This window comes from Durio zibethinus, chromosome 9 (assembly GCF_047325235.1).
Source record: "Durio zibethinus cultivar Kanyao isolate XHJ-2024 chromosome 9, ASM4732523v1, whole genome shotgun sequence".
NCBI lineage: Eukaryota > Viridiplantae > Streptophyta > Magnoliopsida > Malvales > Malvaceae > Durio > Durio zibethinus.
Window position 1 is genome coordinate 25,716,463 of NC_143170.1, and position 27,688 is coordinate 25,744,150.

Here is a 27,688-nt window from a genome sequence, read left to right on the forward strand (position 1 = left end):
AAGGAAAGCTATCATAGAAAACGAGATCAATTAAGTCTACACACTTATAGCACTCGAGTCAATACCATAATCATAGAAAATGAAGATGCAAGTTGAATGGACAGAGTAGAAAAAGCTTAAGGAGAGATCATAAAAATAGTTATGAGAATGCAACAGAACGTGAACAGACAATTAGTAGAATTAAAATAGATGATAGTAAAGTTGACAAAAGAAGAAAGAATTATTGAAACGTATAAGGCAAGAAAAGAAACAGTTGTTAAGACACCATTGTATCCAATTGGGTTCACATATGTTCAAAACCCTCATACGTCGTAAGCACCTCTAACAACTCATCAACCTTATACTGACCCTTCTACCAAGCTGCCATCAATTTAGACAAATGTCAATCTCGAGCCTACTCCTTACCACTCCACTACTGTGCCTAATGAGGATGATCCTAAAGAATTGAAGAGATTGAAAAAGGTGTTAGCTTCATCAGAAGATATAGAAATGAAAGATAAGTATGCTTATTAAAAGGAAAATTGAAGGTAATTGAAGGTTATGATATGTACGAAAATGTCGACGCCAATGAACTTAGTCTAGTGTCTGATCTCATTATTCCATCAAAATTTAAAGTCTTAGATTTTAAGAAGTATGATAAAACGAAATACCTTTTAACACATATCACCATGTATTATCGAATAATGACAGGCCACACTCATGATGATAAACTGTTGATCCATTATTTTTAGGATAGTCTTACTCGGTCTGTAACAAGATGGTATGCTTAACTAGACTGAAATAAAATTTACTCTTTGAATGATTTGGCTAGGGCCTTCCTAGAACAATATAAGCATGTTGAAAATAAGGCACTAGATAGGATATCCCTGCAGAACGTGAAAAAAAAGTCAACTAAAATTTTCAAAGAGTATGTACACAGATGAAGAGACATACTGACCCAAGTACAACCACCTTTGTCAGAGAAAGAGATTGCTGTTATGTTTGTCAATTCCTTGAACACTCCATATTATGAAAGAATGATTGGAAATGTTTTCAAAAACTTTTCTGATATGATGATTTCTGGTGAGATTATAGAAAATACAATTAAAAATGACAGGATTAAGTTGAAAAATGCAACAGATGTTGAAAAAGAAAGACATTAAAAAATAATGAAAGAAAAATGCAAGCAATCACAATAAAGGGGCATCTACCCAATAGCATCATCTCATGCAATCCATATCCTTTTCATCAACCTCATCACCCTGTTACATACGGTATATCTCATAACTCATATCCTTACCAACCAAACCAGCATTTGGACTTTTCAGCAAATTTCCATCCTCAAATGGCCATTCATGATCTTGTTCCTACATTTGAACCCACCACTCGACAAATAAAGAATAAAAAAAGACTAAAAAATGATCAAGAGAAATTACCCATCCTTATTTCTTAACTTTTATCTTTACTAATAAAAGGTCAGTATCTCACTCCTGTGCCTCTAAAAATGACACTAAATCCATTAACAAGGAGTTATGATCCCAATGGAAAGTGTGATTATCATATGAGAGTAATCGATCACTTAACTGAAAAATACAGACAGCTGAAAAAAAAGATTGAAGATCTTATCAAGAGTGGTATTCTAACTCTAGAGATGATAGAATAATGGAAATTGACTCTATCCAATTGCCAAATGTGAAGACTTAAGATAAAGAAGGAAGTCTTGAGTTCTGAAAAATCAAAATAGCATGATTTTCTCTTGAATCCTTTTACTATGTATGTATGACATGTGCATTGTGTCCTTAAGAGTTATCTAACTTATTTTGGAAGAATTGAATGCTTTGGATCTTTTTTTTATGAAATTTTCTCCTTATGCATTTGTTTGAATAAAAAGTCCCATATAAGTAACTTTCAAGATAAAATAAATAAATAAAAAATAAGATAAAAAAAAGAAAAAAAAAAGGTTTTCTTCTGTAATAAAGATGGAAGGATTCTTGAAGGAAATGGTGATTACTATTAGAAAAGATTTCATCGAATACCTTCGCACCTTTTGAATACTTTTATGCTCCTAATCACTCAAGTGATTTGACTCATCAATCATAATCTCTTAAGGAATGTGAGTTTGAATTCATACTTTAAAAGGTTAATAATCTTTTCTTGGACAAAGAACGAAAGATTTAATTTTAAAAATTTATTTTGAATTTCAAAAAAATCAGATACTCTTTCAAATTTTTAATTGTTAATTCAATGTGTGTCAAAATTTTACTATGACCATAGACATAAAAATGCTTGAACCTATTCTCTTAAGTAACCCTTATTTCATGTCTTAAGGCACATTGATTAAAAAAGTAGAATCTTTTTTTACCTAAGACAATTTGTTTCATATCTTTATACATTTTTCCTTCCTTTCACCAAGAAAATACAAAAAAAAATTAGAACCCAAAAAGCCTTTTTAAACTATGCGATCGATCTCATATGACTTGATTGTCATTAGAACCTTGAGTGAAAAAAAAAACAAAACGGAGCATTACAAAACAAAAAAAAATAAAAACAAAAGAAAAATAAAAAAAAAGATAAAAAAATAAAAAAATAAAAAGGATATTTTCAATAATTTGCTCTTTTAACCAAGTAATCATGTTTGAAATGATGAATGGCCATCTTTCTTTATCCTTCTCGCATATAAAAATTATCCATTTGCTACCCATTTGAGCCTATTAAGTTTTTTGTTCCAAAATGAACCTTGGCCAAGGATTATTTTTTATATTAAGGGGTAAAATAAAGATACCTTCAAGAGACCAACTTCAATGAAAGTATTTAGAGATGAGAGTCTAGGACAAAAAGTGAATAAAGCTTTAATTGAAATCTCAAGAATTCAAGGGAGTGAATAACTAAAGATGAAGTTAGGCATTTCCAAGGAAGAACAAAGAAACCTTAGAGATAAGAATTTGAAGCTTTAATTAGAATTAAAAAAAAACAAAAAAAAGAAAAAAGAAAACATGTACATTGAAAACGAGAATTCAAAAAAAAAGGTGGATAAAGTTACTAAAATCAAAGCTAGATGTTTTACAAAAAAAAAAAAAAAAAAAACAAAGAAAGAAAGTCAAAGAATGCTCTCCAAGATCCCTTGCCTAATCACCATGAATAATATATTTTGAGCCTATTTATCCATTCTTTCATAATCCTGAACCTCGACTTACATTACATACCTTGAAAAGTCCATTTTGATCAAATGTGGACACTTGGATTGAAGAGCAGTGTCATTGAATTTATTTATATTTGTTGAATTCTTCATTAATAAAAAATATAGCTTTAAGATGAAAACCCCAAAAGGCAATTTAGAGCTAAAATCATTCTTGATGCCCTAAATTGAATTTTAGAGTTTCAAGGTTCTATCCAGAATAAAAAAAAAATTTTTTGGTGCAAAACCTTTTGAAAAATCAATACCCATTAAAGACCTTACATTCCTAAAAAAAAAAAAAAAAGAAAACCAGCCTTATCCTCTTCTCATATCTTGTTTGAAAGGTAATGACTAGTTTTGACACACATTGAAGTATCACGTTTTCAATAAAAGAAATTTTTTAGAAAATTTTCTTCCGTGAACCCAAGAGAAATTCTTGCAATCTTCGTTGAGCTTTTCGTGAGATATGCCACCAGTGAAAAAAATTGAATTACCCCACCCATAAACCTTTCAAATAGTAATCATCAATTCTCAAGAGGTTCAGAAGTCATGAGTTTTAACTTTTTCATTTAATTGCAAAAATACTTTATGTGGGGTATTTTTTTATCACTTTTGAAAATTTTTAAGATTATTTAAGCATTTTGTACATAATACTTAGATCATTTTTTTGGTGAAAATGAAACAGTAAAAAATAAACAGAGATTTTTCAAAAAAAAAGGGGGCGACAAGAAAAGCCTTTGCATTTGCATCGCTTGCATCTACGTTATAAGAAAGACAGTCATATTTGCATTATTTGTGATGGCACTTATATAAGACATTTGTATTCGCACCATACGAAAAATTTGCATTTACATTATATCATTTGCATCTTAAGAAAAGGTATTTGTGAGGGCATTTACATGAAAAGAACATTGTCATTTGCATTGTAAAAAAGTCAAATGTATTGGCATCAAGTATTCGCATTCTTGCGTTGGCATTAACATTTGGATTGACATTTCCATTAGCATCATTTGATGAGGATAGACATTGGTATCATGATTGCATTTATCAACTTTGTAATTATCAAAAACAAAAAAAAAGAAAAAAATATGAAAAAGAAAAAAGAGAGCAAGTTTCAAAGATTTCAAAGCCTCTGTTTAAGAGGAACCAATTTCAATCAAGATTGCAAAGCCTCTGTTTAGGAGAAACCTTCTTCAAACAAGACCTTTAGAGTCACAAAAATCTCTGATCATGTGAAAACCATGTTTAAAAGGATTTTTAAATTTTCAAAGTTTCATTGCCTCTGATTAGGAGGACATTCAAAGATTTTGAAATTTCTAAGGCTTCCAGGCATAACTTTCAAGACCTCCGAGCAAAAGACTTTCAAATTTTTAAAGTTTCATTACCTCTGATTAGAGGAGTATTCAAAGATTTTGAGATTTGTAAGACCTTCGGGAACAACTTTCAAGACATTCGGACAAAAGTCTTTTAAATTGTCAAAGTTTACAGACCTCTTATTAGAGGAGCATTCAAAGATGTTGGTTTCTAAGACCTCTAGGCATAATTTTGATTCACGGTGTTGTCTCGATCGATTCTTTATTTTTCAACCTGCGATGTTGTCCCAGTCAATTCTGTAAAACCTTCGGGTATAATTTTGATTCGTGGTGTTATCCCGATTGATTCTTTATTTTTTGACCTACGGTGTTGTCTCAGTAGATTCTGTAAAACCTCCGGGCATAATTTTGAATCACAGTGTTGTCCCAATCGATTCCTTATTTTTTGACTTGCAATGTTGTCCCAGTCGATTCTGTAAAACCTTCAAGCATAATTTCAATTCTCGATATTGTCCCGATCGATTCCTTATTTTTCAACCTGTGATATTGTCTCAGTCGATTCTACAAAACCTTCGAGCATGATTTCTAAGACCTCCGGGCATAATTTCGATTTACGGTGTTGTTCTGATAGATTTCTTATTTTTGACTTACGGTATTGTTTCAGTCAATTCTGTAAGACCTTCAGACATGATTTTTAAGACTTTCGGGCATAATCTTTAATACCTTTGTGCATAATTTCGATTCACAGTGTTGTCTCGATCGATTCTTTATTTTTTGACTTGTGGTGTTGTCCTGGTCGATTCTTTATTTCTCAACTAACGGTGTCATCCGATCGTTGTCTTTATCACTTGACTTAAGGTTTAATCACCAAAAAAAAAAATCTTTGATTTTTTTTCAAACAAAATTATTGTCCTTATTTTTTACCTATTCCTAATTCTCAGTAATGTGCAAAAAGGGACAGCTGTAGACACTAAATTTTATCCAGGTCTATTGATGCTTTAAATCACATTTATGATTTATGTTTATCAATATTAAACTATTAATAATAATAGAAAATTGTAAATAATAAAATATTAATATTACTTTAATATTGAAAAAACTACAAAAAAAAAGAAAATTAATATAAAAAAGGAAAAGATAAAAAACAAAAGGGTTGGCATACGGCACCGCCACCCAGTCCCATCAGACCAACCACCCTACAGTCACCCTACAGCCACCCCTATAGCCTACCCTAGCCATATCTACAACCACCTAGATCCCCAGTTCCTTAAAACCCTAGCTTCTTCCACTCTTAGACACCAGAAGCCCACATAGACACACTACTATCCCGAACTACCAAGCTCTCATTCATACCCAGAAGCTAGCCTCTCTAGAGCCTAAGCCATTCACCTTTTTGCCCATCAGACACATCTTCGAACAAACCAGAGAACCTAGGAAGCTCTTCCCTCAGTCACACTACTGTCGAAAACCCAGAAACCCCAACAGCCCCCACAAGTTATTTTACCAAAAAAATCAGAGTCTTAACATGTATCATAACACTTAAAACCCCTCACCTACCAGAAACCAAAACACACACAACAATAAAAAAACAAAAAAAAACACCACACAGCTTTCCCCGTAAGAAGGAACCCTGAGCCAAAGAAAGTGCCTACAACAAGAAAAAAAAAAGCATCAATTTTGGTTTTACAAAAAAACAAAAAAAAAAAAAGAAAAGACCAAAAGCTTTGAGCCTGATTTATGCCAATCGAGGCTGTTAAAGCAAAATGGGCACTAAATTTGAAAAGATCACGTTGAGGTGAACGTTTGAGAGAGTTTTGTATTTTTTGACCACCAGCGATAGTAGGTGTGACAACCGACACGGTGGCATGACGTCGGAGGTCGAACATCGACCGAGCCTCAGAGCTCCCCTAAGAGCTTTGTAATTTGTTTTTGGCAAAAAAGGCAAAATGAATTAAAAAAAAAATTTGGTCTTATATAGAGGGTTGAGACTCAAAACGACATCGTTTAGGAAAAGACCTGAAACAACGTCGTTTTAGACAAAGAAGATCCGCGCATTAACCCGGATCTGACTCGGGATCCGTGTAACCCGACCCGTGTAACCCGTTCCTTCAATAGCTGCTGATTGGTCTAATTGAATTGGATCAAATCATAGATCGGCCTCTCGAACCGTTGACTAAATCGTCAAACCGATCAAATCAATGTTGACCGGATCGTTGACCAATTCAGGTAAAAAAAATTTTTTTAAAATTTTTGAATTTTTTTATATATTATCATTTTTGTCATTTTGAGTATTCTTTTTATATTTATGCATGATAAATTTTTAAATTTGTTAGAATAAATATTTGATTGTTTTTAATAATAATAAAATGAAATAAAATAGGATAATAACTAAAAAAATACTAAAAGTGCTAAAATAATAATAATAATAATAATAATAATAATAATAATAATAATAATAATAATAATAATAATAATAATCTACAAAAAATAATAAAAATTGAATAATATATATTTTTAATTTTATTTTTCCTGCCTAGATGTTGGAGGGAATAAAATTATACTTTTAAAAATAATTTCGCCTAAAAGTTAGAGAATTATTATATAAAGATTAATTAATAAAAAAAATTATATAATAATAATAATAATAGTAATAATATAAATAATATAATAATAATAATAATAAATATGAAATTTTTAATTACTTTTCAAATTTTATAAAAATCGAACTTGCGTCAAGAATCTACCTAAATGTTGGAGATTTTTAGAGATATTCGTATTTTCATTAAACCCCAATTCTCAAATCCTTAAAACATAAAAAACCCCTAAAATTCAAACCTTAAACCTCTAAACCCTAAAATCCAAAATCTCAAACACTAAAACCCCAAACCTAAAAATCCAAATTTTTAAAAACCCTTAAAATCCAAACCTCAAACCTCCAAACCCTAAAATTGAAAACCTAAATCCCAAAATCTAAAACTTGAAAACCTAACCCTAAAATCCAAAATCTCAAACCCTAAAATCTAAAACCTAAAAATCTAAAAGTCTAAAGACCCAAATTTGATATGCATTTTCGAATCTTCAAAATCTTGAAATCCTAACCTTTAAAACCTCAACTTAAGCTCTAACCAAAACCATTTCAAAATCCTAAGGATACATGTATAAAAATCTTGAAATAATTTATTCTTGAATGCCGCCTAGATGATGGGGTATTTAAGAACTTTATTTCATTAAGTTTTCATGGTAGTCTTTAATTTGCTTCAACCATGGGATTAAAATCAATAAATAAAAAAAGATGCTAATAAAATGGAATCTTAAATATAAATAATCGCACCTAAGCTCTGCTTAAATGTTAAAGAGTCAAGATGGTCTCATTATATTTAAGAATCCAATTTTAAGTTTGCATTTCATCATTATACATGGCACTTATTAGCTTAATTGCATTTATTTGTTATTGTTTGCACTCATTTTGCATATTTGTTTGCTACCTGATAGTATCATCATTTACTTTTTCATACAAAATATTTTTTATTTACTTACTTTTAAAAATGTGCAATTTTAAAATAAAACAAAAATAACATTCCGAAAGAAATAATTTTTGGTACTCTACCTAGATGTTGGAGAGTCACCAACAATTATCTTCTGTAAAAGATGTTATTTCCATTTTCAAGGGATGTCATGGTAAATATCAGTCAAAAGTATTATCTTAAAGTTTTTCCTAGATGTTGGAGAATTTTAAAATAATTCTTTAACTTAGAGATTTCCTTGATACTCTTAAATAAAGAATTTTGATAAAATTAATTTTGAAAAAATAAAAGAGAATTTATATTATTAAATATCAAATCAAAACCATTTCATCCAATACTAAAAATAGTGCATAATTAAATGGTACCAATTTATGGGCGTTGTAGAGGTGCTAATCTTTTTCTACACGTAACCGACTCCTAAGCCTAACCTAATTTTTCGTAAACCAAAATTTATCTTTTTAATAAACTTTAAACTCAAATTTATAGTTTTATTAAAAGGATAAACTTTTAGATGGTCAATCACACCCTAACAAAGATTGGTGGCGACTCCTCTTTTATTTTTTTCGATTTTAAAATCCTTTACGTCCTGACCGTCCCAAAACCGTTATGACATTAGAAAAATAGCTTTTAATATATGCAAAAAAGAAACTCCACCAACACATGCAAAGAAACCAATGCATGAAATTAGAAACCCTAAATGGAAATAATAAATCTAAAACATAGCATGTCCTATATACCTATAAGATCCAAACTCCCTAATCTAAAAAAATTAAAGTTACCAACAAACCCCAAAAAAATCCTCCACAGTCTCAAATAGGAAAAAAAAATACAAAAACTCACCTGAACCAAGAATAGAAAAGATGAAGCAATGAATAACTGCAAAAAAGATGAAAAACCAAAAGTTGTAATAAGGGAAAACTTTATAAAAAAAAAAAAAAAAAAGAACCTCCATCAAAACACAAAAAAATTGGAAAAAAAATCTTTCTAGCCTACTGGAAACCCTAACAAAAAATCAGACATAAATCAGTAAATACATCCCTTGGAACAAGGAACCAACACCATAAAAAACACATAAAAAAAAGAAAAATTTTATTTTTTGGGTTTTAAACCGAGGGATTTTGTTTAGATCTAAGAGTTTTGTAGGGTAGTTTCAAGCAAAAGGAAAGTTGATAGTAAGTAGATGAGGCCAATGAGACTTTTTTTTTGCTTTTTTTGGGAGATATTTTTATGATCGAAAATGGTGGTCACATGACGAAAGATGATGGTGGCTAACTTTTCTAGGCAAAAAAGTTTGAGAGAGTTTTATTGTGTTTTGAGGTTTTTTTTTTTTTTTTTTAAAGAAAAAAAAGGTAAAAAAAAAATGAAAGCAAAATAGACTAAAAGCAAAAAACACGCTATAGATTTTTTCCCAAAATTAACTTGTAATTTTTTTTTTTTTTTACATTGCTTAGCTATCCTTCAACATATATTGGGGATAACTTTTAATGTAAGTTATAGATAAGATTCAATGAACAATTAATTTCTTGAATTCCCAACCTAATCCTTTATAAGCAATATGTTTCATTGTTCTTCACTTCATAGTAATTGCAAATTATTTCTTTTTAATAGTTATTGAATATTATAATTTTTAAATTTATATAATTTTCATTACAAGCTTTGATTAAGGGGTCAAATGTAATAAATTTAGGACGAATGTGAGGGGTCAAACAAGGTCAACCCCACAACATTTATATAATTGAACTATATAAATGAGAGGGAAATTTCAATTATTTTCTTTTCGCAAAAAGGTATGAAAAAATATGTTATTTTCATAAAAGGAAATTTTGTTAAGGTTTTGTTTTTTTTTTTTGTTTTTTTGAAAAGAGAAGATTGTCAAGTTTAAATCATAAGAAAAAAAAATAAAGTTATAGATGGTCAAATTATGCAATTAGTCCATGTATTTATATGAAATTTGAACTTTATTCTTTATATAATAATTTACAAAAATTAGATCCTCATCCTAGTTTAATTTAACAATGTTAATCCAATTGATAACAGCGTTACTTAATCTTTGTTAAATTAGCTAGCACGGCCGTTAATTATGCTAATGTGGCATTGACTTATTGGCGTGGCAATTGAGATTGATGAATCAATTGTTAAATTATGCAAATGATCCTTATATTCACGCGAAATTTGAAATTTAGTCTTTTTATTATAAAAAATATTTTGAATTTTTAGAAATTTTCTAGTTTTTTAAGACATTAAATTTTAAGAATTGCTATAATATTTCCTTATAATATTTTATCATAACATTGAAAAATCTCACTATATTTAGTCACAATTTTCATATATTGTCACTAAATTTGTTACAATTTTTTGTCACCCATATAAAATATTATTACTAGTTCTATTACTATTTATTGTTACATTTTGTCATAAAATATAAATCTATTACAAATTTTGTCACACTTTCCTATCACAATTATAGTATATTGTGGGCATATGAAAAAAAATCTTAAACCAATCTATTAAAAATCTACATAAAATTGTCAATATATGATACAAATCAATCACTATCTAATTTTAATAAAATTATTATTTTTTACTAATTTATCTAATAAATTAGAATTATAATTACATCCCATAAGAGCAAAATTATCCATAAAACAAAGTTTATATTCCTTTAAATTAAATATTATTTAAATGATTTTTTTATAATCAAATATAGGTTCAATATTCTAAGTACATTAAAGTAATTTACTAAATTTAATGTATATTGGTTTTAAAATTAATCTTATTATTTAATTTAACATAATTATTTAAATAAGTCTTTTTTTTTTGTGAAGACTCAAAAAATTGAAAACTTTCATTATGATACACGATACTGATGTTTCGGTTTATCAAACAAATTATTTTCTATTTTTGTTTTGTTAAAATTCAAAGTATGTCCTTCAAATAAATAAAAGCTTGTCCTTTGTAAGAATCTAGATTTGAATATTTTATTTTGTTTGGTTAGATGGAATGATCATTTCATTCATAGTCTATTTCGGATTTATTACATGCAAATACAACTCTATTCCATAGCTTAGTTCATTGTAAATTTTGCTATATGATATATTTATACTAATTAAAATAATATTAACTTTGATATATTAATTGAAATTATTAATATTATAATTGATTAATATAAATGATAATAATAATATTATTAATTTGATATTATTAATAATTAATTATATATAATAAAAACTAAAATATTAAAGAAACTAAAATATTTTTAAAATTTAAAATTTTAAAAAAACTAAAAAATTCAAAATATTTTTTTATATTAGAAGATTAAATTTCAAATTTCGTGCAAATGTAAAGACTTAATTTCAAATTTCGTATGAGTACAAAGATTATTTGTATAATTTAACAACTGATTTCATCAATTCTAATATCACGTCAGCAAGTCAATGTCATGTCATTGAAGTAAATAACATGTCAACACGGTCAATGACTACATCAACTAATTAATAGAGATAAAATAATATTGTTATGAATTAGATCACCATTATTAAATTAAACTAGTATGAAGATTTAATTTTTGCAAATTGTCATGAAAGGACTAAAGTTCAAATTTCATATGTGTAGAGACTAATTGCATAATTCGATCTTTATAGATCGAGATAAAGTCATAGCTATATATTTTGTGTGACTTTATTATAACTCAAAATTTGATAAATTGTTCTACATAAAAAATGATATCACTTATTTAAAAATGATAATTTTAAATATGATATGATAATATTATATGAAAATCATATAAAAATACATTAAAACAATAAGATTTAAAATTTTAATAAAAAATCAAAAAAAAATTTGAAAAAAAATTAAAAAAAATTTGTATTTGACGTATTGACATAAATTATTACATTATAACTTTCATATTATACGTATATTTGATACGAAACAAATACAAAATAGATATATAAATCAACAAATCTAATCCACTATTTAAATAGAAAATTAGACACCTTAATGTGTATTTAGATAGGGTATTTGGAGAAGATGTTTTATTTCAATCAAAGTTTTCAAAATTCCAAAAATAAATTTATTTATTTGAGTAAAAATAAAAAATAATTTTAAAATTTAGGTGGATTTTTAAGAGGAAATTTGAGGTGATCAAATTCACTCTTGAAATTCCACATAAGTAGGTGATTTTTTAAAATTTCTTCAAATCCTCCACCTTTTTATTGTATATGGCCCACTATAAAATACAAAACGAAAAAAATAAATATCATTTTATTTAACTCTAATATGTATTTTATATTTTTATAATATTAATAATATCTATATATTTTTATAAATCTAATGATACATATATTGCATATTTTATTTATATATATTTATCTTTAATATTGTTATTCTTCTTTTATAATATTTTTTTATCTAATCAAATTCCATTAGACTAAATTTCTTTCTAAAAAATATTTATCCAAACAAAATAATTACAAATGCTAGCATTTTGAAATGATTCATTTTAAAATATTTTATTTTCAAATTTCTTTAAAATTTTCAAAATTTTTGTGTGCAAAGGCACTAGAATAATTTAATAGCAAGCATATTAATTTGGGTTTATATTTGATACATCGTTAATGTATAAATTTTTTATACTTTAAAAGTGTCAATAAATCGATGATGTTATCTCATTAATAAAATAAATTAGATGACATCACATCATTAATAAATTAAATTTTAAAAAATATTTTTTATATATTTATTTTAAGAGTTTTTTTTATTCATTAATGAAGTAGTATAATTAGATGCACTGATAGTATATCAAATATAAACTCTATTAATATTCCTATTAAAAAAGTCAAAAAATAAAAAAGTTACAATTACTTAAGAGTTTATACACTATCAATATATAAATTTTATAAAATATTAGTGAATCAGATAGTGATACATCATTAATGAAAAAGTTTTTTAAAAATTTAAAATTTTTTATATATTTATTTTAATAATGTGTATGTAAAATAACATTGTGTTGTTGTTTCCTTAAGTTATTTTTAAAACAAGTCATAATCAACTTTTTATACTAGCTGGCCAAAAAAACTTTTATACTAAATTTGAGTTTACTATGATTAATATTGATAATCTCAATGATATAAATTCAGGTATCTTGCCATGGATATAAAAGCGATTTGATTAGAATTTTTTTTTTTAATTCATTGTATTAGAAATTTGTTAAGTTCTACGGGGCTTTTGATTTTGCTTTGTTCTTTTCTCTTTTTTATGGATAATAGGAATTATTTTTTAATTTTTGCACATTTTCCACTAATCATAATTTTTTAATAAAAATAATTAATAAAAAGTATTAATATGAAATTTTGGTAGTTGAATTACATATATATTACATTTTATTTTGCTTGAATTATTGATTTATTATTATAATTTGATAGTTGAATTTATTACAATTTTTTTAACTTTAATTAATTATTTTATAGCAGTGATTTTAGAACATTTTCATTAAAATTATTTATTTTTAATTATTAATATTTTAAAGATATTGTTCAACATGTATGTCTCCAACCTATATTGTTAGCTTTATTCTATTTTAAAAATTTTATTATAAGTTAAAATTATCACTTGCGCATGGTACAGATTTTAATTTAATAAATATATAAAAGTAAAAAATTTTAATACAAAAAAAAATTCTCCATGGATAGCCTACATTTTTTTTTACATGTGGTCTTATTTAAAAAATTACCATATATTTTTAATAAATATATTTTATTTATTTAAAATATTTTATTAGTTAAAATAATTAATTAAATTAAATTAATTTTATTTATTCTCTTTTAAATATTCAATATTCTTATCTTATTTGTAATTAATTTGATCAATGATAAAAATTAAATAAAAGACTAATTAGTCATGAATATATTTTCGTATCTTATAATTAGGACATTAAATAAATATTTTTTTTCTTTTACACACTCTAGCTTACATTATTATAAAATATTATTAATTTATTAAATATCAATTTAAAAAAGTTATAATCTATAAATATATTTTCATGGATAACAAGAGTTTAAAATTAATAAAAATTTATATTTAATCATTGATGATATATCACCATCTAATTCATTGATATACCAATATTGTATTAAATATAAACTTCTTACTTACAACATATAAAGAAAATTATAGTTACCAATTAGCCCAAAAAATGCTATAGTCTTCTGAGAAAAACAAGAAGTTTCCTAATATAAACAATAAGGGCTATATTCCGAAATTTCTTCACTTCTTTTTTCTTCATTATAATTTGTTATTGTTCACAATTTTCTTGAGAAAAACAAAGACAAAAAGTTTTGGGGATGAGAAAGCCAGGATTGTTCGATCTTGAGAATCATTTTGCATTCTATGGGGCATATCACAGTAACCCCATGAACGTTTTGATACATGCTTTATTTGTGTGGCCCATATTTTTCACTGGTCTCGTTCTTTTCTACTTTACTCCGACTATCTATGATCTTACTCAAGCTGGAATTTTGCCCTCTGTGTTTAATCCTATTTTGGTTTTTAATTATGGGTTTGTTTTTGCTCTAGTCTATGGATTGTTTTATATGATTTTGGATAAGAAAGCTGGGTCCTTGGCTGCTTTGCTTTGTTTAGCTTGCTGGGTTGGGGCTAGTTTTCTTGCTGCAAATCTTGGATATTCTCTGGCTTGGAAGGTAAGTGGTATTGGCAAACTGTGGAAAAAGAGAGAGAAAAGATTGCTTTTCTGATATTATGCTATTAACCTCCTTTTTTTATTGTTCAATTTATGCGGATTTTTTTTCTTTTTTTTTTTTTCTGAATAGGTTGTCTTCTTTGTTTAGTATTGTTGGTGTTGGATTGTGGGTTCTTAGTTTTTTTAGTTTTTTGCATGTTGTGGTTCTTGTTGGATGAAACAGAATCTGTGAAACAACCTAGAACAATGTTGAACAATGTCCACTATTTACTTTTCATTAGTCCATATCCATGTGTTACTAGATGGTTAACCAATTTGTTTATTTTGAATATGAGAAATCATTTATTATAGGGATTGTCTTTTCTAGATTGCCATCTAATGTGTTTCTTGATCTTGTTTTGACAAATCCTTGTCTAATATGGATAGTCCTAGTTCTAGTCTGCCCCTTTATTTTGTGCAGTACAGACATTATCAAGGTAATAGTTTTAAATGATGTTTATCAGATAAGGGAATCATTCTCTTGATGGAGAATTGAAGATGATATGTTAAAAATAATTCCATTGTTTCAGAATAGATTTATGATTGCCGCTTTCTGTTTCATTAAGCGACCACTTGGCATATTTCATATTTGTAGTTACTGTGTAGTGTGTAGATCTCGTGCATAGATCTGAAGTTGTAGGTGAATGAATAATTAAGGGAGAAGTCCTGCCAATATCCAGAAAAGTGAAATGAACAAGGTTAATTCCTTCTTTTTGTATTTCAAGCAGAAGTTTTTGGGTACAAAAGAGGCTAGGGATAGGAAAGGGGTTGTAGGTACGGGGATTTGAATCGCAGAGTTGCTGAATGACATTTCTTAAGGGTGGCTGCATGAACTAACTAAGCTAAACTCCGGGTTCATCAAGCACAAGTTTTTCTGACTTATACAGTTAAATGTGGTACGCTTAATGCTAAATACTGGCAATTAAGGGCTCTTTAGATTCATATCTGTTGCAGGGTGAATATTTCCTCAGTCTATGAAGCAGGCTTTGTTGAATTTATGCCTAGTGATAATTTGCACAGGAATGAGAGTACACAAAGCAAGAAAGCTCTTTTAGTGGAAAAGTTACATCGGACAATTTTGTGTAATATGCCTGTGAACGGAAGACATCTATCTAGCAAGTCTTTTATACCTAAGGTTGATTCTTTAGAACATCAATATTTGAACAAACATACATGGATTTCGCTGCTGCTCAATAAGCTATTGTGGAAAAGAAAAGTTACTTGTTATCAATATTTAACCTTTTGTGTATGCAGTTGTGTATTGATCTTTTGCCAAACATGGATTTTTGTTTTGAATTGCAACTCCATACTCTCTATTCAGGTTGTGCTGGTTGCTCAGTTGTTATGTTGGACCGGACAGTTTGTAGGCCATGGAGTGTTTGAGGTGAGTAATGGTGTTGAAATGCTTTCAACTTTTTGCTTTCATTGTTTTTTCTATCACTCTTTAAACACCACTCATTGAAATACTCTTTGTAGAAACGTGCTCCAGCTCTTTTGGACAATCTTGTTCAAGCTTTTGTAATGGCCCCTTTCTTTGTTTTGCTTGAGGTAGGGGGTAGTATTTTTGTTCCTTTATACAAAAATGAAAAGAAAATTTCCAAAGTTTTGAACAGTTTGTGATTTGAGTTTTGATTTGGTGCAGTTTCTTCAAGCATTCTTCAGATATGAACCATATCCAGGCTTTCATGCTCGCGTGAAAGCCAAGATAAAAGCTGAAATCAAGGAGTGGCAGGCCAAGAAACAGAAAAAAGTTTCTTAGCTTTGATTGCTCACCTGCTTATAGAAGAATTCAGGTTGAAAGGTTTTAAACGCAACTAAGGAAACGCTTTATTTATAGCCATGTATTCTCTAAATGTGTGATGATTTTTGTTAAGCTTTCAAAACGTCTTTAACTTTAGTACATGATCTTCCGATTTGATCTCCTTATTCAACATTTTTGTCTACTCTTGATTACCTGATTTAGCAATTTTAGACATAATACGATTATACGATATTGAAAAAAGATATAAAAATAATATGATTTAAAATTTTGATAAAAATTATATAAATTTGGCAAAAATCAAAATATATGTTTCATATTTAATATGTATATAATAATTTATATTTTATATGTGTTTGACGTTAAACAAACTTGTCATTGATATACAAATTGTTAGATCTATAGCGTGTCATCACCGCTATGATCTCGCTATGACAGCAAATGGTCTTCTCACGTGCTCCCATGTTCAATTGTCATATTTTTATTTATTTGGCAGGCAACTAGTGTCAGTTGTTTGAAATGTAATATATTTTATATTGGATAGAAAATTTTAATTATTGATAAATAAATAAAATTATTGTATTAATTTTATTTGTATTCTAAATAATTATATTTGAATAAAAATAATTATTATATATAAATAGTTATAACTATTTGAATATTAATAGATGATTTTTCATATAAGTTATGATTATATAGATGGTTATAATCATTTAAATGTAAATTTATATCTATTTATTTATTATAAATAAATCTTTTAATATAATTATTTTTATTTTTTTAAAAATAATTTTGAGACTTTGTTGACTATTATATCTTGAACACATAATTACTTTTGGAAAATATTTTTTACGCTTCAAAACTAAAATTCATTTATGTTATTTCAATACTCATTATTTTTCTAAGAGCTAGTGCTCTCCTTCAAAGAATCACATTGCATTCAATTGGCACACTCATTGTCAAGCGATAAGCCTCTTCTTCTTCTACCATGCTTCTATGGTGCTTTATTTTCGGTTCATCTGTTGCTTTCTGCTCATTATATCATGATATCTCCTCCCTTGGTCTTTTATTTACCATCCCTCCATGGCTACAAGCAAACAAACTCCCAAGAAAGTAATACAAAAAAGTCCCAAGGCCATATTGTAATGTCCCTCGCTCTGAATGCCCAGAACAATCATTGTGGCCTCATCACCCTGAATATCTTTCCCCAAGCATACCAGTCCACAGGCTGGCCTTTGAACAAAAATTTCAAGCGTGAGCCGGTTTGCCCCATAAAAATATTTCATTATTAAATAATTATTTTTATTTAAATTTAATTTTTAAATATATTTAAGATATTAATATAATTATTTTCAATCGTATTTTATTAATAATTTTAAATTAAACAAATTAAATAGATAAATCAAACCTAATCTGATCCATAAATACTCATATTCTCAAATAGAGACAAAACACATGATATCTTGGTGGTATTTGTTTAGACGCTTGGAATGCTGTCTTCTTGTCCTTAAACAGGCCAAACATGTGTACGTAAGTGTTCCTCAAAAAACCTGTCCCATCTCTCTTCTTTCTTGCATTCTTCTGTAGTGTCTGTCGTTGGAATTTTCATGGTGATAAGTACAGTTGCCAAATCCGCCATTAATTATTTCCATAAAAAAACTCATATAGGTTTTAAATTGTTTCAAAACGGATAAGGCATAATCCATACTTCCATGCTTTGAGGTGGCAAAAAAGATATATGCTGATGAATTCATAGCCGAAACAGAAGCACGTTTTGATCAGAACCAGACTTCGAATTGTAACGTTTTCCTAAAGGACATAAGATTTTGTTCCTTTCTGGACAGAAAGTAGAACTAGGAACTAGTGATTAAATTGAACAAAACATCCATTGAAGACCGTATAGGACAAGGTAATGGCTTCCATCTTCATCGGAATTTAACCATATTAAGATCTAATTTAGTATTGCGATTGACAATAATTTTTGCGTTCAAAGCTACTTTTGATTTAACCTTAATGCTAAATAATAAAAAAATATGATTTTTTTTATTTTAAAAACCCGATTTGTTAATCCAAACCAAAGAATTTCGCTTTTGCAGTGAAAAAATACATTTGAAATATCCATATTATTTATAATATTTTATTATTTTATAAATATCTTTTACACATTTTAATTACTTTTCATAATAATATCAAACATTTAAAATTCCTAATCATATTTTTTCATTACGCTTTTGAAACGCTTCTTTCTCAATCCAATTTGTTTCCAACTACACCAACAATGTTAAACTAGTCATATTTGTCTTAACTATTCTTTTCTGTTGCCAGCTTATCAGTTGACTACCATGAAACCAGTGTAGTTTGCTGGCATTTGAAGTAATTAAGGCACCCTTCAACACCAATGTCATCAAAAAATTTGGAAATTTTCTAAGTTTTGTGTGATTTTCAGCCTCTAATACGCTGTGCAATCGTCACGAAGAAAATGCAGATGGCTGCTAGACCTGACAAATTGATAGAAAAAAAAAATGGGACTAAAAAATTCAGTGCCATCATGGTTAGGTACTGGATTCCAAGTTCATTGGTTGTAATTAGGCCAATCACAACTAGGTCATTTATATAACACATCAGCTGCATTATTTCTAATTTAATCTCACTATCTCTTTCATACCTTCTCCAACCCACATTTTTTTTTATATAAGTCCTAACTTCCCTCCCCCTAATAACAATCATCAAATGAACAGCTTCAATCACTTGAATTCGAGCAAATTGTGGCTTCATTCGATTTGTTGAAACTAATGATCAAATTAATTACCTGATTACGCAATAATTGCTAGATGGAATTTTTGATGATGCTTGTTAACAAACACATGGAGACAATAACATAGGAACAGATTTAGTTTAATTAAGGTATAGTTTTTTAATAGAACTCGGTGTTCTTCTCAATTCTTAATCCATAAAGACATTTTTCTCGAATTTTTAACTATTAGATTAATAAATTTGACTATCAAATATGATTTGGTTATGTAACACTTAGATTAATGAAAAAGTTGAAAATTTTGAGGTTTTTTTCTTAAAAAATGTAAAGTTGGAGGGTAGAAATTTATTTGGACCTTATGTAAAATCTTAATCCTTAATTAACAGTAACAATTATTATACCAAACCAAAACTATTCCCTTTACTTAATAATATCAAAACATTCAAACAAAATATATGAAAAAGACAACAATTTATACATTTTCACCATACAAGGATTGAACCTTTAATTCTAACTTTTAAGCCTCAGTCATCTATAATAACATCTACAAAATTATGCATTTTCTTGAATTTTATCAAATTCTTTTATATGAATTTAATCGAATATAGTAAGAAGTGTTCATGAGCCGAACCATTTACTAAAGTCATACTAACATGATTAATATTTTTAATATATAGTATATGTAAAAAATTACAAGATTGATATGAAGATATTTTTAATATTTTAATAATAGATATAAAATAAGTGGATGAATAAGGTTCACATCTATGTTTAAATCAATTAAGTTCGATTCATTAACACTTTTAATAAAAACTTAACTTGTTGAGTGAAAATTATGACCAATAGATATTAACTTGCTGTATCTTCCAACCTTAATTTATTTTATTTTGAAGAAAAGAGATTAAGATTTGTCCATATATATCATTATCTAGTCAAATTAAGAACAAAAATTGGACAATTAGATACATTTTAATATGCAAAAGTGTATGGATGAGAAGAAAAAGACTTTCTATTTGTTTCATTTCTTCAAGCCCTCAAATATATTGCCTCCAGAGTGCAGACACGTCCCAGCTGACTTTACTCCATGTTTATTTTCCATGTTTTTTTTCATGAAGGTTCGAAGAGAAGATCATGCTTTTAAAAAAAAAAAAAAAAAAAAAACATTGTCATGGTTAGGCTGGTAATTTGAAACATAACATATTAACTTGGTACGAAAATAATATAAATAAAAAATATAAAAATAACACGGATAAAAATGTTTTAAAAAATTATAAATAAGTTTAATAAAATCAAAAAATTATATTTTGTATTTTAATGTCGATATAAATTTTAACACGTGATTTTCATGTAACATACGAATCAAATATAATATTTTATATGATATGATGACATGAAGTGATAGATCGAATAATGGTCTCAAGACATAAATTAGTTGAATTGAATTGAATTAAATAACCGCTTATATTTGCTTTTGAGAATTGAAAACATACATTTGCAATATGATGAGTTATGACTATGAGATAAGATGAGGTAAGGTGTGATTCTAGAAGTGTAAAAAATATTATTGAAGGGAAATATTTCTATTATTCCCTCTATCCCTTTTTTTTTTTTTTGTTTATTTATCTTTGAATGTCCAAAAATTGTATCTTCGTTTTTTTTTTAACATTTAATTCTCTTTTTTTTATATATATTTTAAAATTATTCTTTTATTTTTTATTTTTAACATTAAAAATTATAATACATTAATTGTATAAAAAAATTAATATATTAATATAAAATACATTAAAATAAAAATTTTTCTTAAATTATGTGAAAATCAAATTTGAACAATCAATTTGAGATAAAAACAGTATATTTTTAATCGAAGAAATGTGAGATTTTATAAAAGATTGAAAAGAAGAATCAAACTTAACTTTTAAATCAAAGATATATAAATTTATCATAGAGTTCAACCTTCAAAAATTCTAATTATTAATGGAATTATCAAAATTAGCTTAATGCTGAGTTAATGCCATCTTAAACTTAAGGCATATCTAATGGAAAAAGCAAAATTTGACTCAAACATGTTACAATATCCAAAAGCAAGAAAGTCATGAAATAGTAATTAAATAAACTTAATAATTAAAGCTCTATAAAACTTAAACCCTAAATCAAAACCCTCATTATTCAAAATCAAGTGGGGGACCTTGGCCTACCACTAAATATTCTTTCACCTAAGTTTTGGGGATTTGGATCACTCCTATGCCACAATTCGAAAAAGAAGGAACTTGGTTCAGGTGCCACGTCAGCTTCGAGGTTAATAGTCAACTCTTGGGGTTTATTAAAATTATCCATGTTTGGTTTTGCAAAACCAATAACATGCTGCCAAGTGGCAGATAAAGACGTTGACTATGTGCGAGTTTTAGACGTTTGAAATTCCTCAAAGAGGCCAAACTTGACAGTTGTCGTCCAATTATTGGGTGTTTTCTTGAAGGGGAAATGCTGCTGTCCCCACTATGCTACACAAATAGAATGTATATATTCTTATAATAATTAAAAATAATTAAAAAAAAAAATCACTAGATAAATTCTGCTATTTTGTCCCATCCATTCTGTCTCATAATTGTATAGTTTACTTACTCTTAAATAATAAATATACATATACTAACAAGTGAATCGTTTAATTAATTAAAATTTATTTTTTTAATAAAGAAATTTTAAATTTAAATCTTATTAATAATTGTTTATTGAGAACATCTCGAATACATGATTTATAATCATCTATTTTAAATTATTAAATATGACACATCTTATTTTAATCCGAAAGATTGAATAATTTATCTATCTTGAATTTTTTTAATATATATATATAGAGGTCGTAAATAAGAAAACTATGAGTTTTTATTTTTTGGTAGTCGAATTATTAGATAATTAGACACTACTTTAATACTTTTTCCATCCCATATTATTCAACTATTGATTTTGACAGAATTTAAGAAAAAAATTTGATTTTAGTGTAAATAACATTAATTTTTTATTTTTTATACATTTGATATTTGATAAATTTTAATGTAAAAATGGTCTCTTAAGTATTAAATAAAAATAAAATTAATTAATAAATTAATAAAATAAATATATAATCAAATAAATTTAACTTAAAATCAAATTAATTTGATACATAATAAAATTTAAAATTAAAATCTCAATATACAAAAAAAAAAGTACTCCCCACGCCACTGAAACAAATTATCATCAGTCTTTTTTGCCCTTTATTTTTCTTTTTTTTCTTCTTCTTGCTGTAAAGTCAAATTGCCTTTCAGACTGTGCTGCACTACTTAGTGGAATTTTGGCGGATTCAAGTTTTGGCTAATCTGTGGGCTGTTTGTTTTGGGGTTAAAAATTGGAAAACACATGAAATTTAGGTCAAAGGATTGAATTCCTACTCTCCCCAAAATTCTCTTGTACATACGTGTGCATATATATATATATATATATACATATATATATATTATCTTTTGTACTACAATTGTGGTTCTGACTTGAAACTTTAAGTTTTGGAGTTGATTCCAGCAGGATTAAGTATGAATATTAATTTTATCCATATTTAAAGGTAAATTCAAATTTTTATTCTAATATGATGGAGATAAATATTAAATTTTAGATATAAATATATGAATGGGTATAATTTTAAATTTTTTATTAAGTATCAATACGAGGAAGGTAATATGGCTCCTGTCTTGGACCTATATATATATAATAAATTGATTTTTTATTTAATAATAAAAATTTTATTTTAAATTGATTAAAATTAATATATTTGTATTTAAAAATATATATTTATTAAAAATTATATAAATGTATAAGATAAAAATAAAAAATTAAAACAATAATTTTTATTTTTTTAAAATTATGAATACGTGGATTCTTATATTCATTAAATATCCATATAGATGGAATGTGAATGATTACGAAAATGAGTAGAATACAATAAATTGAGGTTGACAATGAACAAAACTTTATCCACTTCGGACTCTACCCATTAACATTCCTACCGCTAAATTGAAAGTTGATCGATTCATATATATATATATATATATATATACACCTTATGTGATTTAGTGGGCAAAATCTTTGGTGGGATAACATTAAACTTTAGAGAAAGTTATAGCATTTGGTATTTATACACCTTCAAGTTTCTAGTGCTCAAAAAAGGTTCTAAATGTGTGTGGGTGTCAAATATCACACCACAAAATTAAACTTAATAAAAAAAAATGAGCAAATTATTGGATATAAGGCTTTAAATTAAACATAATAACCTTTAAAACCCTTGTTATATATATCTATCAAGATTAGAGAAATTAGCTTGGGAAGCTCATTCCCAAAAATTATCCAATGCTTGGAGTTCTTTCTCACCTAACAAACTTAAATTAGCTCTTACTCAGTAAGAACTTCATCCCCTTTACATCATACCAGCAAGAAAGGTTACATTTTAAATATTAATGGTGAGGTCCCTCGGAAATGATGTATAGGGTTAAATGAAATAAGTAGGGGGAGAGATTAATTGCATATGTTCTCGTGAAATCCGAAGTTCATTTAATTGTTATTTAAAATTTAAAATTTTTTTATCTTAAATTATGATATTTTTTATATAAAAAAATTATATATGTCCTTGTAGCTTTTTTTTTTTTTTTTCTGTACATGATAAAACTTTCAAATAAATTGTTATGAAACAGTGCTCAACTTTGTCAGAAAAAAGTTTTAGGGAGAGGTCCCAGGTGATTTTTCCATAATTTGTCTCTTTCTGATGGTTTAATTCAACTTAAAAAAGGACCACTTTCTTGCCTGATATTGGTTTAATGTTGCAAAGTGTGAGTTTTTTTTTTTGCTAATAGCATGAAAAATCTATGCAACGTCAGTTTCGACCCATTTTGCCTTTTTTTAAAAATAATTTTTCATGTTTTTGTTTTTCCTATAAACAATATGGGGTCAAATGGGTCATTTTGAGTTGAATAAAAAACCTTATCTAATTTTCTGAAGCTGGAATTTTCAGTTTTTCTGTAATATTCCATGGATTCACACAGCTGTTATCACCGATCAGAATAAAAGAGATTTTTTTTTTATAAAAAAAATTTATTCAATTTTTAGATTAAAGTAAGATGTATTATACTTGATAATTTAAAATAAATAATTATAAGTCATGCATTCGAAATGACTTCAACAAATGATAATTGAAAAAACTCAAATTTAAGATCTTTTTATTAAAAATAATAAGCTTTAATCAATTGAACTAACTACTTATTAATAAAAAAGATTTGTTTTTGAGAAAGTTTATTTTTCACATTTAAAAATAGGTTAATATTCTAAGCTTTTCTCACTCTTTGAATCTGTTATAATAATACATGTTGGCTATTTCTTGTGTGCAGATGAAGTAACCAATAAAATCAACACCCTAACCTTATTGGACCCAAATCTTCTGGATTATTCTATAACATTAAAGATTTGGTAAATGTGATTTGCATAGTTTTAATTGTAACAAATTCACAATTTATTTGATAAATTATAGTCTATAGTAATTAACATTAAAGAACTCAAGCTAGATGTAACTGGTTTTACCCTTTTTTTTAAGTTTAAATCCTTGCTTTTTTTATTCATATGATATAATTAATAAGATATTTATTTAAATTCATAAATTAATTTAATTGATTCATTCATTCATTTTAAAAAATGACACTCATTTAATTTAAAATTTAAATTTCAATAATTATAACATTTTTTTAAGAGTGAACATAAATCAATTAAGTTATTTTCAATTATTAAAAATAAATCGATCGGTTCAATTATTTTTTTAAAAAGTGTATGACATTAAATTTATTTTAAATTTTTTTAAATCAAACCAATCGAATTGATAAATTATTTGCCCCTAATTTTTTTTTTAATCTTTGTACTACAATAATTTTTATATCCAAATAAAATATTTATTTATAATCTAAATTACATGCATGAATTTTTAGATTAGCTGTCTCTAGTCAAAAATTTAGGGGGATGGAATAGAGTTATCATTATTATTAAAAGTATTATTAAATATACAAAAGTTTATTTAGAGGGAAGGGATGGGGAGGGAGGGTGGCTAAAACAAACTACCAAGGTCCAAGTTGCCTTCCATACCACGTTTATCTCTCTTCACACACCAGTATTTAGTGGGCTTTTGTTTCTCATGCTTCATTTTTATCTGAACACTTCTCCATCTTTCAGGTTTACTGCTTTTTAGTTCCATGGCTTCTCCCTTTTTCTCTCAATCCTTAACTTTATTTTTTTTTTCCTAACTTCCCTTGGCTTTATATAAGCTTTTTCTTATCTCTTTGCTGCACCACTTTTCTTTGAATCTATTCAGTTCTTTATTTGTTTTTGTTTTCTGTCTGTTTGGCGCTTTGGACAATAATATCTTTAGCTGTTTGGTCAGAAGATGTTATAAGGCTGTGTTTTGTTGGGATCTGAAGCTGAATTTTGGGGAGTATTTGTAGGCTGTAGCTTGCTGATTGGAACCAAACCAAGATTGTGAAACAGAACGTTTTAGGTTTTTCCAGGAATGGCAACCATTGCCGTAGTTAGTGAGGAAGATGATCAGATGGATTTGCCACCAGGTTTCAGGTTTCACCCAACTGATGAAGAGCTTATTTCTCACTACTTGTACAAGAAAGTTCTCGACATCAACTTCAGCGCTAGAGCTATTGGAGAGGTGGATTTGAACAAGTCTGAGCCCTGGGAATTGCCTTGTAAGAACTTTCATTCACTTTTTTCTCTTTTTATTAAATGTTCCTGGATGTGTTTGTTTCAGGATTCTGTTTCAAAACTTCCTAATGTTTGTTTGGTTTGTTGGATATAGGGAAAGCGAAAATGGGAGAGAAAGAATGGTACTTTTTCTGTGTTAGAGACAGAAAATACCCTACTGGTCTGAGGACAAATAGGGCTACCGATTCTGGTTACTGGAAAGCCACAGGGAAAGATAAGGAGATTTACAGAGGAAAATCATTGGTTGGAATGAAGAAAACTCTGGTTTTCTACAAGGGTAGAGCTCCGAAGGGAGAGAAAACCAACTGGGTCATGCATGAATACAGATTGGAAGGCAAATATTCAGTCCACAACCTCCCTAAAACTGCCAAGGTAATATACACTTTTCTCTGTTTTCCTCTGCTTTTCCCTGTTTTTCCATTTTGTCTTTTGCTCTGTTTTAATGGATCATTTTGTTTTTATTTTGTAGAATGAATGGGTGATTAGCAGGGTATTCCAAAAGAATTCCGGTGGGAAGAAAACCCATATTTCAGGTCTGATTAGGGTGGGTTCCTTTGGTAATGAGTTGGGTCCTGCTGATCTACCACCATTAATGGAATCTTCTCCATACGATGGCAATAGCAAACCTGTTGCCGAATCGGCTTACGTGCCCTGCTTCTCCAATCCTATTGATCTCCAACGAAACCAACAAGACACAATTGATACTTTCAACAATCCTCTTCTTCCTGTTTCGTCTAATTCTACCGACATTTTCCCACGAATCCCGCTTTCAAACTCTTTCTATTGTGCTCAACCTGTCCCTGTCCCTGTCCCTGTCCCATCCAATTTTCAATTCCCTGGATCTGTTCTAATGCAAGACCAATCAATCCTGAGGGCCTTGATTGAAAACCGTGTATCAAATATGAGGCAGGATTTCAAAACAAAGAAGGAGATGGTTAGTGTTTCACAAGAAACAGGTTTAACCACTGATATAAACACTGAAATCTCTTCAGTCGTATCAAATCTGGAAATTGGAAAGAGGGCATTTGATGATCAAGGAGCCCCTTGTACTTCAGCTGCACCAGTGGACCTTGATTGTTATTGGCATTACTGAAATCAGAAACAGCAACATTTGAAGAATGAAGAAGTTATTAAAAAAAAGAAAAAAGCTACAACTTTAGAAGATTAGACCTTCAGCTACTATTATTGTCTGGAAAAGATGATGTGAGTCTATGTATAGCTTTTGTTGAAGTCTAAATGAAAACTTTGAAAGAAATGAAGCATAAAATTATGTATTATACATTTATAATTAAATTATCATATAAGAAAAACTTCAATCTCTCTTTCTTATACTATCTTTTTTTTCCTGGGTTGCTGTTATGTTGGCATCATTATTGTCAAATTGCTTAGATACAGAATTTGTCTGATATGAGATTGAGTTGGTAGCATCTGATATTTGGTTTGTTCTTTCTCTTTAAAAATTTGCAATTGAGCCTGCTGGATGTTAGTGCTTACATCATTGGGAGCATGAGTTACATTCTCATCATTTTTAATTCCTCAAATCTGGATTTTCAATATCACCTTGTGGGGTTTCCAATAGAATTCGACCATTTTTTTTTTATACAATAAAGGCTATCTTGAATTTAGATTACTAATATTTTATTAATAAACCACATTTTTTGATCAAAGGATAAATTTTTTTT

The 27,688-nt window shown here is 27.7% G+C and overlaps 2 protein-coding genes across 3 annotated transcripts; both read left to right on the forward strand.

The window, feature by feature from the left end:
- The first annotated feature begins 14,155 nt into the window (after positions 1 to 14,155).
- LOC111312536 (2-hydroxy-palmitic acid dioxygenase MPO1-like) lies at positions 14,156 to 16,658 on the forward strand. Of its 2 annotated transcripts, XM_022912903.2 has the most exons (5): positions 14,156 to 14,450; positions 14,565 to 14,689; positions 16,049 to 16,111; positions 16,204 to 16,275; positions 16,370 to 16,658. In XM_022912903.2, exons 1-5 carry the CDS (start codon positions 14,333 to 14,335, stop codon positions 16,484 to 16,486), a joined length of 495 nt encoding a protein of 164 aa, XP_022768638.1. In that variant the 5' UTR covers positions 14,156 to 14,332; the 3' UTR covers positions 16,487 to 16,658. The 2 variants fall into 2 exon arrangements, with proteins under 2 accessions (XP_022768638.1, XP_022768629.2); XM_022912894.2 differs by having other exon boundaries at positions 14,156 to 14,689.
- Positions 16,659 to 25,316: 8,658 nt separating this feature from the next.
- Positions 25,317 to 27,335, forward strand: LOC111312549 (NAC domain-containing protein 100-like). Its single transcript, XM_022912916.2, has 3 exons — positions 25,317 to 25,990; positions 26,101 to 26,378; positions 26,476 to 27,335. The coding sequence occupies exons 1-3, from the start codon at positions 25,804 to 25,806 to the stop codon at positions 27,097 to 27,099; spliced, it is 1,089 nt and encodes a 362-aa protein (XP_022768651.2). The 5' UTR covers positions 25,317 to 25,803; the 3' UTR covers positions 27,100 to 27,335.
- Positions 27,336 to 27,688: the final 353 nt, after the last annotated feature.

What these genes read in the sequence shown, in the direction of transcription:
- LOC111312549 (XM_022912916.2), top strand. Translation starts at nt 25,804, where the DNA reads ATGGCAACCATTGCCGTAGTTAGTGAGGAAGATGATCAGATGGATTTG. An exon ending in TGAGCCCTGGGAATTGCCTT is followed by an intron (nt 25,991 to 26,100) that starts GTAAGAACTTTC and finishes TGTTGGATATAG; the next exon opens with GGAAAGCGAAAATGGGAGAG. An exon ending in ACCTCCCTAAAACTGCCAAG is followed by an intron (nt 26,379 to 26,475) that starts GTAATATACACT and finishes TTTATTTTGTAG; the next exon opens with AATGAATGGGTGATTAGCAG.
- LOC111312536 (XM_022912894.2), top strand. Translation starts at nt 14,333, where the DNA reads ATGAGAAAGCCAGGATTGTTCGATCTTGAGAATCATTTTGCATTCTAT. An exon ending in GATATTCTCTGGCTTGGAAG is followed by an intron (nt 14,690 to 16,048) that starts GTAAGTGGTATT and finishes CTCTCTATTCAG; the next exon opens with GTTGTGCTGGTTGCTCAGTT. An exon ending in CTTTCTTTGTTTTGCTTGAG is followed by an intron (nt 16,276 to 16,369) that starts GTAGGGGGTAGT and finishes GATTTGGTGCAG; the next exon opens with TTTCTTCAAGCATTCTTCAG.